This window comes from Urocitellus parryii, chromosome 6 (assembly GCF_045843805.1).
Source record: "Urocitellus parryii isolate mUroPar1 chromosome 6, mUroPar1.hap1, whole genome shotgun sequence".
NCBI lineage: Eukaryota > Metazoa > Chordata > Mammalia > Rodentia > Sciuridae > Urocitellus > Urocitellus parryii.
The window spans coordinates 138257037-138270558 of NC_135536.1; the positions used below are offsets into that span (position 1 = coordinate 138257037).

The 13522-nt window shown below is 38.8% G+C and overlaps 1 protein-coding gene across 1 annotated transcript in view; it reads right to left on the minus strand.

Annotated features, from left to right (window-relative positions):
• Window positions 1-11931, minus strand: part of LOC144255454 (uncharacterized) — a 280090-nt gene extending 268159 nt beyond the window's left edge. The window contains exons 1-2 of the mRNA XM_077800156.1: window positions 11887-11931; window positions 11231-11462 (exon numbers count right to left, since the gene is read on the minus strand). Of these exons, the coding sequence (XP_077656282.1) occupies window positions 11231-11462; window positions 11887-11931 (277 nt within the window). The remainder of the gene's footprint in view (window positions 1-11230; window positions 11463-11886) is intronic.
• Between the last annotated feature and the right edge of the window lie 1591 nt (window positions 11932-13522).

The window sequence follows — 13522 nt, forward strand, 5'->3', positions numbered from 1 at the left end:
AGTACTACACTGACCAAACACAAAAGTCAGGCAAATTTTGTACAAATTTTGCCTCCAGACTTGGGTAACGCTGATCAATCTTTCATTTAACATGGTGTCTTCTCTTCCCTGAAAAAGGAATTAATTTAAACTCATAAAATCAAACTAAACCTGATGCTAAGGAAAAAAAATTAAAATGTGTTCATTTATTTACAACAGGACATATTTTAAGTTAAATAATACATATATAGTTTTGACAAAATTTTATTCATCCTTCCATCAATCCAAATATTTCCTGAATAGCAACTATTATGTACCATGCTAAGGACAGAGTGATGACTAAAGCAGAGAAAAATCTGCCTCATGGAGGTTATAATCTAGGAAGAAATTCAGACATGTGGTATTGCCTTACCCAATCTACTCAGTTAATCTGACAAATAAATCCTACTACATTAACTTGTGAGAAAGAAATAAAACAGTGGGCAAAGACAATATAGGATTAAATAAAGAAGTGAGTGAAAACAGTACATCTCAAATCCCTATTTTAAATAGGAAAAACAATCATTTATTCTAGCATGGTATCTTTAAAAATTCATTTCTGTAGCTTAAAATACTGGTATAACCAGATAAGTCTCCAAAAGAAAACTTCTGTCTTGTCTAATTTATATACATAATTTATCCTGACCAAAAAAAAAAAAAAAAAAAAAAGTTTCAAAAAAGGTCCCCTTTTTCAAAAAGGTAAGGAAATGTTCTCTTCAGACATTCTAGGGTGACTCAAAACATTTAACTAAGCCAATCTCAATTATGCAAAGATTATATACAGTATTATTCAAGGTCCAGCTGTACAACATTCCTTCCACAAAGAAGAACAGAAAGAATGAATAGCTTAAACTTGGGTGTATTTAATGTTAAAAAGAGATTCTCCAGCCACAAGCAACTCATGTTTTAAATTTTCAGATTTTAAGGGCAGAAGGAAAGGAAAAGGAGGAAAGAGACTTTGAAAAAACGCCATCTGATAGAGGAAAAAGTTCAGAGCCATTCTTTTCTAGCCCCATTAAAAGAACAGATTCTCATTCATGATTTTAAAAAATTGTTTTAATTAAATATTCATGCAAAGCTCTAAGAATTTAATTAAACATACATGCAAAGCTCTAAGAATTTTCTTTTTGCCTTCACATACTTAGGTTTCTCTTGCAAGGTCAACTAAAGATTCAAAAACAGGTCCCTGTGAGTATAAGCAACGATGAAAAAGATGTCCTGTCTTAGGAAATCACCCAGATACAACATTTCTCAAATGGTCCTATTTGCTATTTGTTGCACTACATGGGGGGGGGGGGATGATGTTTAAAGTATAATATAATAATGTGGTTGACAACAGTAAGAAAAATCAAGTAATTATTCCAAACAATACTCACTGATATGAAAATATCCTCTGCCACATTTCATGTCCAAGAGCTTAAATTTTATATCTTCCTATGGCCACCCCTCTAGCGCTCAAGAAAAAATAAGTCATTAACAAATATAGTTTCACAGAACAAAAGAACCCAAAGCAGAAGAAAAGCAGTGGCCTACTCCAGGTCACACAGCTAGTTATGTGACAGAACCAGAACAGAACTGAAAACTAGAGTCTCTGTTCAACTATACAATCCTGCAGGAAAATCCATTTTTACTTGGGGTAGCAAAGGAGATGATGGAATCAGGTAACTAATGATGAGGAGGAAAGCAGCAAGGTATCCATTAGTCATTGTCTCCTAACCCAGAATTAAAAAGAAAAAGAATTTCCCTAGCATTTTGCATGCATAACAGCTCTATCCAAGTGCCTGAGGTCAGTTCCAATCACATCCTGCCATTATAAAAATGCTCATAGGAATGAACTGGGACAATTCACATTTAAGGGACTAAGGAAGAGAAAGTTGCATTACAAGTCTTTGAATCACCCATGCCTTTTCCCAACCATTCCACCCATTGTCTTTTTGTTTTTCAATCCACATAATTCTACTCCCTCACATTAAGAAGATATACAGCCAAAAACATGCTTGATATGAACTAAGCTGGGCCAAAAACTAAAGGTCTATTTAACACCTGCATTTTTCTCACTTAAGACTCCCCACCTAACACTTCTGTACTCCCACAATGAACCTAAAAAATCTGGATTTTCAACTTCTAATAAAGGTTAAAAATGACCTAATTAAATATTTGTAAAACATTTTAAAGATGTGAACAAATATGCAAATGTTAATTATTAATTTCCATCCTCAAAGCTCCTGCGCATGAGAGAAAATATAATTCTACTGGCAAGTTTCTGGTTTTCAAGGCAGAAACCTGAAAGCCTAGTAGGTTTTTAAGAATTCTAGGAAAATTTTTAAAGCAGACCATAGTGATTTTCTATTTACAACACGAACAAGCTGGAATTTTAAGCTGGCTACTTTGGATTTAATTACATCACTGTGAAAAAAAAATGTGACTTATGGCATAAAACTAGATAGACTATGTATATATAGTCACAAAGTCCTAGAGGAAAGGTGTAGTTTGCCACTGACCAATATATGCCTTTAATCCTCAAAGAGAGAAAGAAAGCACATTAGCCAGGCCCCAAGGTTTCCTGTGACCAAATAAACACTAAGAATACTACTTCTCTCACCAGGCATGATGGTGCATGCCTGGGAACTCAGGAGGTTGGGGTAGAAGGTTCACAAGTTCAAGACCAGCCAGAACAACTTAGCAAGATCCCATTTCAAAAATAAAATAAAAAGGGTTCAAAATGTAGCTCAGTGATAAGAATACTTGACTACCATACTCAAGGCCCTGAGTTCAATCCCCAGTACCACAGGGAGAATAAAACAAAAGAACCCTACTTCTGAACTCTTGTTGCCACAATTTTTCCCTAAATAATTCCACAACTGTAAACTCTATTCTGAGTTCAACCTCTTGTTGAGATGCAAAAAAACCATCTCTCTCAGCTTGTCAAAGGTAACAAATTATTTTCATACAAGGTCACAATGGACTTCCTTTCTCTGACTCCAAAAACACACCCACTGTAGACCAACAGAATTCAACTAGCAAGACCAAATCATTCTAAGTGCTTTCAGATGTGATTCATGATATTAAAGAAAAATGTCAAATTTACAAAACGCTCCTGACATACCCACCACCTATGAAAAAGAGTACTTTCAATTACACCTGTAATCCCAATGACTAGGGAGGCTGAGGCAGAAGTATCACAAGTGCAAAGCCTGCCTCAGCAACCTAGCCAGGCCATTAAGCAATTTAGTGAGACCCTGTCTCAAACAAACAAACAAACAAACAAACAAACAAAGCTGGGGATGTAGTTGGGTTCAATCTCCAGTACAAAAAAAAAAAAAAAAAACCTGATAAAATTCAGATTTAAAACAAAACAAAAACTCCATACTCTGCTCAATTTCTCTGATGTGAACAACATGGTGCCACAACTAGCCTTATAAGGAAAAGTACTGGCTAACAGTATTCCAAGAAGCCAGTATGGATTCATATCAAAACCACCCATACCCTCTTACCTGATTGCCCTCTATGATTAAGGACTCAACTTTTTTAAAAAACACAGTCAATGGTAACAAGTAATGTTAGCACAGCAAACAATTGAAGCCCATCACCCCAGAAACTCACCAACTGAGCAGACCCTCCAAAAATATTAACTTCCTTCATGAAAAATAAGAGTAAAGACAAATACATACACTGCAGGAAATCAGAAAATCAAAAATTACTCTATACCGTCTCACTCCTCAAGAGTGACTAAACATTTTGCAATAACCTCTTTCCAGACTCTTTTGTGTATCTATGTATGTGAAGTACACACAAATAATACCCTTGGCATCACATTAAAAATGTCATTATCTATCGACTATTACCAACACCTTTAGAAACAGGAAATGTACAATAGATTTCATAATAATATTTTTATCATGATCAGACAAGTTTTCAGAATGTGAATTCCTACTAACTCTAATACAGTAGGGCTCCCTTATTTGCAGAATCCCAAGAAACCATTAAAATACTAAACCTTATATATACTACTTTTTCCTACACATATATGCATGTAATAAAGTTTAATTTATAAATAAGACATAATAAGAAACTGATAAAGAAACAATAAAATAGAACAATTATAATAATTTCCTATAATAAAATTAAGAGTGTGGTCTTCCTCTCTCTTTTCTTTCTCAAAATATCTTATTCTACTGTACTCTTCCTTCTTGTTGACAGCAGTAACTGAAACCACATACATGGAAACTGCAGATAGGCAGAGATTACCGTATAAAGCTTATAAAACACATGCAAGATCCAATTGTTGAAAACTACAACACTGATGAAAAATCAAAGATGGCCTAAATAAACAGATATTCCATGTTCATGGCTCAATGTCATAAAGAAGTCAATTCTCCCATGATTTATAGATTCAATAATATGTCAACCAAAAATCCCAAACACAGGGCTGGGGAGTATACCTTAATGGTAGAGCACTTACCTAGCACTTGTGAGATCTGGGGTTCCATCCCCACCACCACAAAAGGGGGAAAAAAAAAAAAAATCAAAAAATTCCAGAGGGATTTTTTTAGACATCAACTAGATGATTCTAAAAAGTGTATGGAAAGGCAAAGTAATACGCAGCCAGAAGGAATTCTGAAAAATAAACACAATAGGAGAACTCACAAGACCTGATTTCAAGACTTACCATAGAGCTATAGTATCAGGATATAGCTCAGTGACAGAATGCTTGCCCAGCATACATGAGCCCCTGGGTTCTATCACCAGTACCACTGCCAAAAAGGGAGGGGGTGGGGGGGTACACACAAATAATATTTTTATCATGAGGGACTATAAAACTACAGTAATCAACAATGGTAATGGAGAAATGAAACACAGATCAGTAGAACAGAATAGAGAATTCAGAAACAGACCAATAAATATATGGCCAAATTTCAACAAAGGTACAAAGGTAATTCAATGAAGAAAGGATAATCTTTTCACCACTCACTGCTAGAAGATCCACATACAAAAAAAAAAAAAAAAAAAATTCATAGCATGAATCACTTAGGGAAATTAACTCAAAGTTGGTCAAACCACCACCAAAGTAGTTTCAAAGTTTATAAAACAAAATGTAAAATTTGAAACTATAAATATAGCTCCTTAGAGAAAATACGGGGAAATTTTTGTGCTATAAAGTTAGCAAAGATTTCTGATACTACACCAAAAGAATGCTCCATGAAAAAAAACATTGTACAATTAAGATATTCTGCTCCTTAAATGACATTAAGGCTACAGTTGTAGATCAGTGGTAGAGTACTTGCCTACCATGTATGAGGCACTGGATTCAATCCTCAGCATCATATTCAAATAAATAATATAAAGGTATAAAAAATACAATTAACATTTTAAAAAGGATAAAAAAACAAGCATCATAGGAGAAAATCTGCAAATCATAATATATTGGGGCGGGGGGGGGGGGGGGGGGCTAGTTACCGAGATTGAACTCAGGGATACTCAACCACTGAGACACATCCCCAGTCCTATTTTGTATTTTATTTAGAGACAGGATCTCAATGAGTCACTTAGTGCCTCATTGTTGCTAAGGCTGGCTAAGAACTGCAGATGCTTACAGCCTCCCGAGCTGCTGGGATTTTTAATGGCCAATTTTAAATAGAAACATCACCAAAGAATGGCAAATAATCATATGAAAAGATACAATCATTAGTCATTGGGAAAATTTTTTAAAATAAGGCTACATTCTGTATAATTCCATTTATATGGCATTTTTGAAAAGGCAAAAAGACTTGGAGACAGAAAACAAATCAGGAGTTTCCAAGGTCTGGGGGTGAAGAATGGGTTGACTACAACCGGACTCAGAAGAGGGCTGGAGATATAGCTCAGTTGGTAGAGTGCTTGCCTTGCATACAGAAGGCCATGGGTTCAATCCCCAGCACCACACATACATATACACATACACACACACACACACACACACACACACACACACACAGACTTAGAAGAATTTGGGGGGATGAAGGAACTGACTGTTTTTTTTCTTTTCAAGGAGTGGCTATATGAATGGGTACATTTGTCAAAACTCAGAGAACATTACACATTAAAATGGGTGAATTTTAATAAATGCAATCTATACATGTAAAAAAGAGTGACAAAAGACAAGAGAAACATAAAAATGTACTGAGAGAACTTTGATTTTACCCTGGTTCAAATAAAATTGTTTTAAATCAACTATAAAAGACATTTAGGAGACAAAAAGAAAAAGCTGAATATGTATGAATAATAGTACAGAATTATTATTAAACTTCTTAGATGGAAATAACTGCATTTGGTTATACAGAACAAGGATCAGCAAACTTTTTTCTATAGAAGGCCCCACCATAAATATATTTGTCTTTGAGGATCACAGGGTCTCTGTGTTAACTACTCTAGGATGCCACTGTAGCACCAAAGCAGTCAAAGACAATATGTAAACAAAAGGGCGTGGCTTTCCCAAGAACACCCTATTTACAAAAACATGAAGCAGGCCAGACTTGACAAGACAAAACTGAACTACAATGACAGAAAAGAGAGTACCCTAGTTGTTGTCTATGGTGAGGCAGACAATGGGAAAGAGTTGAAGGGACTGCTGGAAAGCAGCACATCACAAATGACAGAAATGTTCTATATCTTGATAGTGCTTGTTAAGTTATAAGCACGGATACCTTTTCAAAATTCACTAAATTCTGTATACTTAAAACAGGTGCACTGGGCTGGGGTTGTAACTCAGTGGTAGAGCTCTTGCCTAGCACACATAAGGCACTGGGTTCAATCCTCAGCACCACTTATAAATAAATAAAGGTACTGTGTCCATCTACAACGAAAATTATTTTTTTAAATGGGTGACATATCATAAATTTATCATAAATTTATAATGCTTCTATAAACTTGACTTGTTTTTCAAATGTACAGATGTTCCAGATGACAGTTATCAATGATGTAAAAAACATGGCCTTTGGAGCCAGAATTCAAATTTCAGCACCATGGCCTACTACCTATATGGTCACTGCCAAGTCACTTTAGAGTTATTTCCTCATCCTAAAATAGATCAATAATTCCTGCCTCATAGATTTAAGAATTATATAAGAAATAAAGGTAAGATTCAGTATAACATCTGGCACATAAAAGGCACATTCCCCTGACCTACAAAGTTTTTTAAATCCTAAGTATGAAAATGATAGTAAAGATCAGACTAGCTTCTTTTGTAGTCTTCTGAAATATTCTGACATTCTTTGTTCACTGTCTGTTGTGGTTTCACCTGACTTCAAGCACTGGCATCCAATGTCAGTTCCTGAAGTCCACAGTAATTTGGGTCTAAAAGCAAGCACTGTGAACTGAAATTTATTTTAGAAAATATTCCACAACAAATGTTATAAAAGGAAACAGAAGAAGACCCAAAAGTGAAAAGAAAAATATCAGTTTCCCAAGCAAAAAGAATGGCAATAAAAATGTTGTACTATTTTAATTACCTTCTTTAAAGAACAAACAATAAAGTTGGATGTTTTCCCTTTTTAGACTAGGATTTCAGTTTTATTGAAAGCAGTAGCTAACCAATGAAATTACACCACCACACAGCATTTGTATAGTGATTTATTTCATGTGTTTCTTACAAGAGTAGTATATAATAAACAGGATAAGGATAATATTAATTTTTCACTTTATAAGCAAGGATACTAAGTCTAAGGCAGATAATGCAGCTTGCTCAAGATCACACAGCAAATAATGGTAAACTCTGGATGTGAAGTCAGATCCTGTGATTCCATATCACATGCTTTTACTAGAGATCACCATCAGAGATCAGAAAGTACAAATTCAAAAACATTAATTTCCATAAAAGAGCCTACCGAGTGACATAAACAGTAAATACCTCACACCTATTCCTTCTCTCCCACCTCAATATCCACATCATATAAACACATTAATATTCATCTTCCCCAGATACTGAACACAGCCCTGAAGAGGTGAAAAAAAGAAAAGTACCCCACTGCCCAACACAAGTATTCATACAAATGACAGTATTTCAGGAACAGATCTGCTAGTCCACCCTCCCAACAAAGACTGATAAAAATAGGTGATCTATTCATCTTCTACTTATTCTGTATCATTCAACCCAAAAGTGAAGTGAAAGGCTATAAATCTGAGGACATGCTCACAAAACAAACTTTCTACCAACTGCTTCCTCCAGTCTCCCCAAAGACAGCCTGACAGGGGAAGCAGTGCTTTCAAATGGATACCTGCCCTCATTAGTAATAACTATAGTAAATCAAACCTACTTGAGTGCACTAAACATTAACCTTGAAGGAGCAAGCACAGCTGGGTGCAGGGGCAGCACATCTGTAATCCCAGCTACTCAGGAGGCTGAGACAGGAGGATCACCAAGGTTGAGGCCAGCCTGGGCAACTTAGCAAGATTCTGTCTCAAAATTCAAAATTAAAAGGGTTGGGGATATAGAGTGCCCCTGAGTTCAATCCCCAATATAAAAAAACAAAAAAGAGTATAAATAAGACTGAAGTCTCAGGATTTCTTCTTTATCAAAGAAACAGATGAACTACCATACACAGAAGCATCACTTTTAAGAATGCTTTTGTAAGTTATGTAAAAAATGCATCAAAATTAACATTATGGCTACCAGGAGACAGCTACCTAACACAGTTTCACTTATTCCTAAGAACACCGTAAGCATGCTACTACACCTTTGAGAACAGGAAACTGAAGCTGAGAGGAAAAGTAAGGTGCTCAAGGACAAAACTATTCAAAGGAAATGTGAGGATTTGAACTCAAATGTATCTACCTAAAAAGTGTGTGTACTTCCTCCTAAATTGTGCTATCTCCCAATTTCACAACTGAGGAACATTCGGAGTTGTGAATGGATTAGTACAGCAGTTTTAACATTTTAACCTTTCACCAACTGGAGGGGAGGATTTCTAAATTGCAATTTTTTTTTTTTTTTTGAAATCCATAGTGCATGATCTGAAGCCCAATTCAAGAAGAAATCAACAGATGAAAAGGAGGGTGAGAAATCCTTTTTAAATAAAACTAAATTTCATCACAGATGTACAAGTAAACTTTCATTTTGGACAAGTCCTCAGAGTCAATGGCTATCTCCTCTGTTCACTACCACTGGCTAGTAAAAAGCATTTCACCCAATTCAAACACATGCTGTATGCCTGCATTGTGTATAACACTTTTTTGGGCAAAGAGGATACAAAGCTAAGTAAGGCCCATTACAGTCTTCAAGGAGTTAAAAGACCAGAGGATTCCATTTATACTACCAGTACAGTTACTGTTCACTCCAGCAAATAAATGAACTGTGAGAAATTCTATAACGCAAGTATGTACAACACGCTATCACAGCCTAGAGAAGGAAAGCAACTGGTATACTTGTCACACTACATTTTAAGTAGTATTTGTTTACATTATGTCCCTCCCTGACAACTCGTTCCAACCTCTGTCACCCTCCCTCCCTTCCACCCCACAATCACACTCTCTCTCTCTCTCTCTCAACTCTCTCTCTCTCTCTCTCTCTCTCTCTCACACACACACACACACACAAAAAAAAAAAAAAAAAAAAAAACAGAAACAGGAAAGGAAGCCCAAGACAAACACTGTGATTCCTCCATCCCTATGCCTTAAGAAATGTTTTCCTTTAGCTTCATCAGGTGAAGAAAGTTGGTTTTCAAGCACAAGGAGGCCAACCAAATCAGAAACACCCAAAATCACTTCTCCAGATTACTCACTAGCATGAGAAATCAAAACAAAGCATTACACTCAGTATTTCCCAAATTTCTTTAATTTAGCAAATGGCAAAGGGATACAACTGAAATTATCGTTAAATGATACTTTGGTAAATTTGTTCCACTATGAATGACAGACATGTAAGCTAGTTCCATCTGGGGAATTTAAACAGAATTATTCTCATATCCTAAGCCCAGCAAACCGAATGCAGTGGAATGGTACAACCAAAGCTTAACAAGGCTTGTAATTAATGCAGTCCACAAATCCCCAAGAGACCATTACAGAGGGCAAGAACAGTAACACTGATTTATCTCAAATGATCATAACTCCTTCACAAATTTGCAAATACTGACCTTTCAAGCACTGCAGCGTTTGACCTGATCTGGACAGTCCAAAGGCTTATAAAAACTGAATAAACTGCTTCTTCTGAAAATAAAACGGAGTGGGTCCAATGTTAAGCACTTCATATTTGCCTGAGGCAATAAACTCTCAAAATAACTTCATTACTGAGTACAAGAGCAAAGAATGAACACCAAAATATTGCTCAATCCAACTTTGATTGTGCATTTCTGAGTACACAGTAGGATCTAGAAACAATATGTCGGAACTATTCTGTTAATTATTTTTTTTAAAAAAACGTGTCTACTCTTTCTTAATGGAAAAAAAAAATTCTCCATGAGTTTTTAAAACTCCTTACATACTGGTTGGCTTAGCAAACAAACAAAAAAAAAATTTTAAGTGTCCCTGAGCCATATTTACAAAGAAAAAAAAAAAAAAACTGTTTCTTTTGGTCTCAAAGTGTAGCTGCACTTGAGCTGTGTGGCAAGGCGAGCCGAATGCACGGTTCCCGGAGCGCGTGTGGAACGCACCGGTCCCCCCTGGCCTCTGATGTCCGGAGAAGACGCACGGGTCAGTAGGGCCGCGCCCCCGGAGAAGGCGCAGAAAAGCCCCCCGAGGCGGGCGCGGCCCGAAGTGTTTACAGTCCGCACCGGCCCGGGGGAGCCGCTCCCTAGCGCTCGCAGCACTTGTTCCCGGCAGCGCACTCCGCCCGACAGGCGAGACCCAAGGAGCGGTTGCCCGCCCGGGAGGAGAAGGACGGCCCCCGTGGCGCGGAGCCCCGGGCGAGGGTCCAAAGCCTCGCAGGGGGCGCAGGCGCCACCGGAGCAACCGCGGCCGGGAGAGGTGCCGCGCCCCCCACCCAGGCGCCGCGGCAGCCCAGAGGGGAACAGCGGGAGCCGGAGGCGCGCCTCAGCCCCAGCACAGACAATACCGGAGGAGGGGTTCACAGAGCGGGGCCGCGGAAGTACCCGCCGCCCACTCATCCCCCGCCCGCGCGCCCCCGGCCCCCGCCCCGAGGAGCTGCCGCCGGGGGAGGGGCCTGCGCTCCGCGCTCCTCGCCCCGACCCCTCCTCAAACCACAAAACTTCCCCCAACTCCATCAACTAAGTTGCCCTCTCACCGTGCGGCTCCCGGGGCTCCCCCGCGGGCCGAGCCGGAGCAGCTCTCCACCTTCGCCACGGAGAAGGACAACAGACGGCCGCTCTGCGGCGACGGCTACTAGGCGAGGAGCCGACACGGCGGTTTCGACCGAGCCCAGGCGCTTCACCACGGCCGCTCCGGCTCCGCGCTGGCCCAGCACACAACCAGCTGCCCACGCATGCGCCGCAAGCCACCGGGCTTTGGGCGGGGCACTAGAGGAGGGCCGTAAAACCCAGGAGCCCTCCTGTGAGTAAGCGCGGAAACCAGGGCCAAGAGCTGGGATTGCATGGTAGAGCTGCCCATCAAACTCCGTGAGGCCAATAGAAGTCTTTCTGGGCAGTGTGCTCTGGTTGCTAAGGGAGGCTGAGGTTGACCGCCGCCGCTGCTCCTAAGCAAAGTGATCAAAGTCGGGTAGCCAGCAGCTGCCGCTGGTTGAAATGCCCACCCACCTTCTCTCCACCCCGTCTCCGGAAACCGCCCTTCCACAGTGTGCTTGGCGCTTACTTGAGCTGTAGCACTTACCACACACACTCAAATGATTTTTTCTTCTATTCTCCCCCCTAACTCCAATGAGCAAGTGGGGTCTTCCAGTTGTCCTATGTAAGAGACTCACGCTAGGTACTCAACAAGTGTTACTTGGATAGATGGCGCGATGGAGAGATCAGGACTGTCACTAGGCATTGTGAAATTTTGGCTACTCGATCACCACAAAATTTTAGGCTTACAAAGGCAAAGGACCTCAGAAATCATCTGGTGGCTTCTGAAAAGCAAAATATGCTCCAAGTTCCAATGGTGGTCCAGGATATTATATTGGAATACGAAGAAATTTTTTCAATCCACATAATTCTACTCCCTCACATTAAGAAGATATACAGCCAAAAACATGCTTGATATGAACTAAGCTGGGCCAAAAACTAAAGGTCTATTTAACACCTGCATTTTTCTCACTTAAGACTCCCCACCTAACACTTCTGTACTCCCACAATGAACCTAAAAAATCTGGATTTTCAACTTCTAATAAAGGTTAAAAATGACCTAATTAAATATTTGTAAAACATTTTAAAGATGTGAACAAATATGCAAATGTTAATTATTAATTTCCATCCTCAAAGCTCCTGCGCATGAGAGAAAATATAATTCTACTGGCAAGTTTCTGGTTTTCAAGGCAGAAACCTGAAAGCCTAGTAGGTTTTTAAGAATTCTAGGAAAATTTTTAAAGCAGACCATAGTGATTTTCTATTTACAACACGAACAAGCTGGAATTTTAAGCTGGCTACTTTGGATTTAATTACATCACTGTGAAAAAAAAATGTGACTTATGGCATAAAACTAGATAGACTATGTATATATAGTCACAAAGTCCTAGAGGAAAGGTGTAGTTTGCCACTGACCAATATATGCCTTTAATCCTCAAAGAGAGAAAGAAAGCACATTAGCCAGGCCCCAAGGTTTCCTGTGACCAAATAAACACTAAGAATACTACTTCTCTCACCAGGCATGATGGTGCATGCCTGGGAACTCAGGAGGTTGGGGTAGAAGGTTCACAAGTTCAAGACCAGCCAGAACAACTTAGCAAGATCCCATTTCAAAAATAAAATAAAAAGGGTTCAAAATGTAGCTCAGTGATAAGAATACTTGACTACCATACTCAAGGCCCTGAGTTCAATCCCCAGTACCACAGGGAGAATAAAACAAAAGAACCCTACTTCTGAACTCTTGTTGCCACAATTTTTCCCTAAATAATTCCACAACTGTAAACTCTATTCTGAGTTCAACCTCTTGTTGAGATGCAAAAAAACCATCTCTCTCAGCTTGTCAAAGGTAACAAATTATTTTCATACAAGGTCACAATGGACTTCCTTTCTCTGACTCCAAAAACACACCCACTGTAGACCAACAGAATTCAACTAGCAAGACCAAATCATTCTAAGTGCTTTCAGATGTGATTCATGATATTAAAGAAAAATGTCAAATTTACAAAACGCTCCTGACATACCCACCACCTATGAAAAAGAGTACTTTCAATTACACCTGTAATCCCAATGACTAGGGAGGCTGAGGCAGAAGTATCACAAGTGCAAAGCCTGCCTCAGCAACCTAGCCAGGCCATTAAGCAATTTAGTGAGACCCTGTCTCAAACAAACAAACAAACAAACAAACAAACAAAGCTGGGGATGTAGTTGGGTTCAATCTCCAGTACAAAAAAAAAAAAAAAAAACCTGATAAAATTCAGATTTAAAACAAAACAAAAACTCCACACTCTGCTCAATTT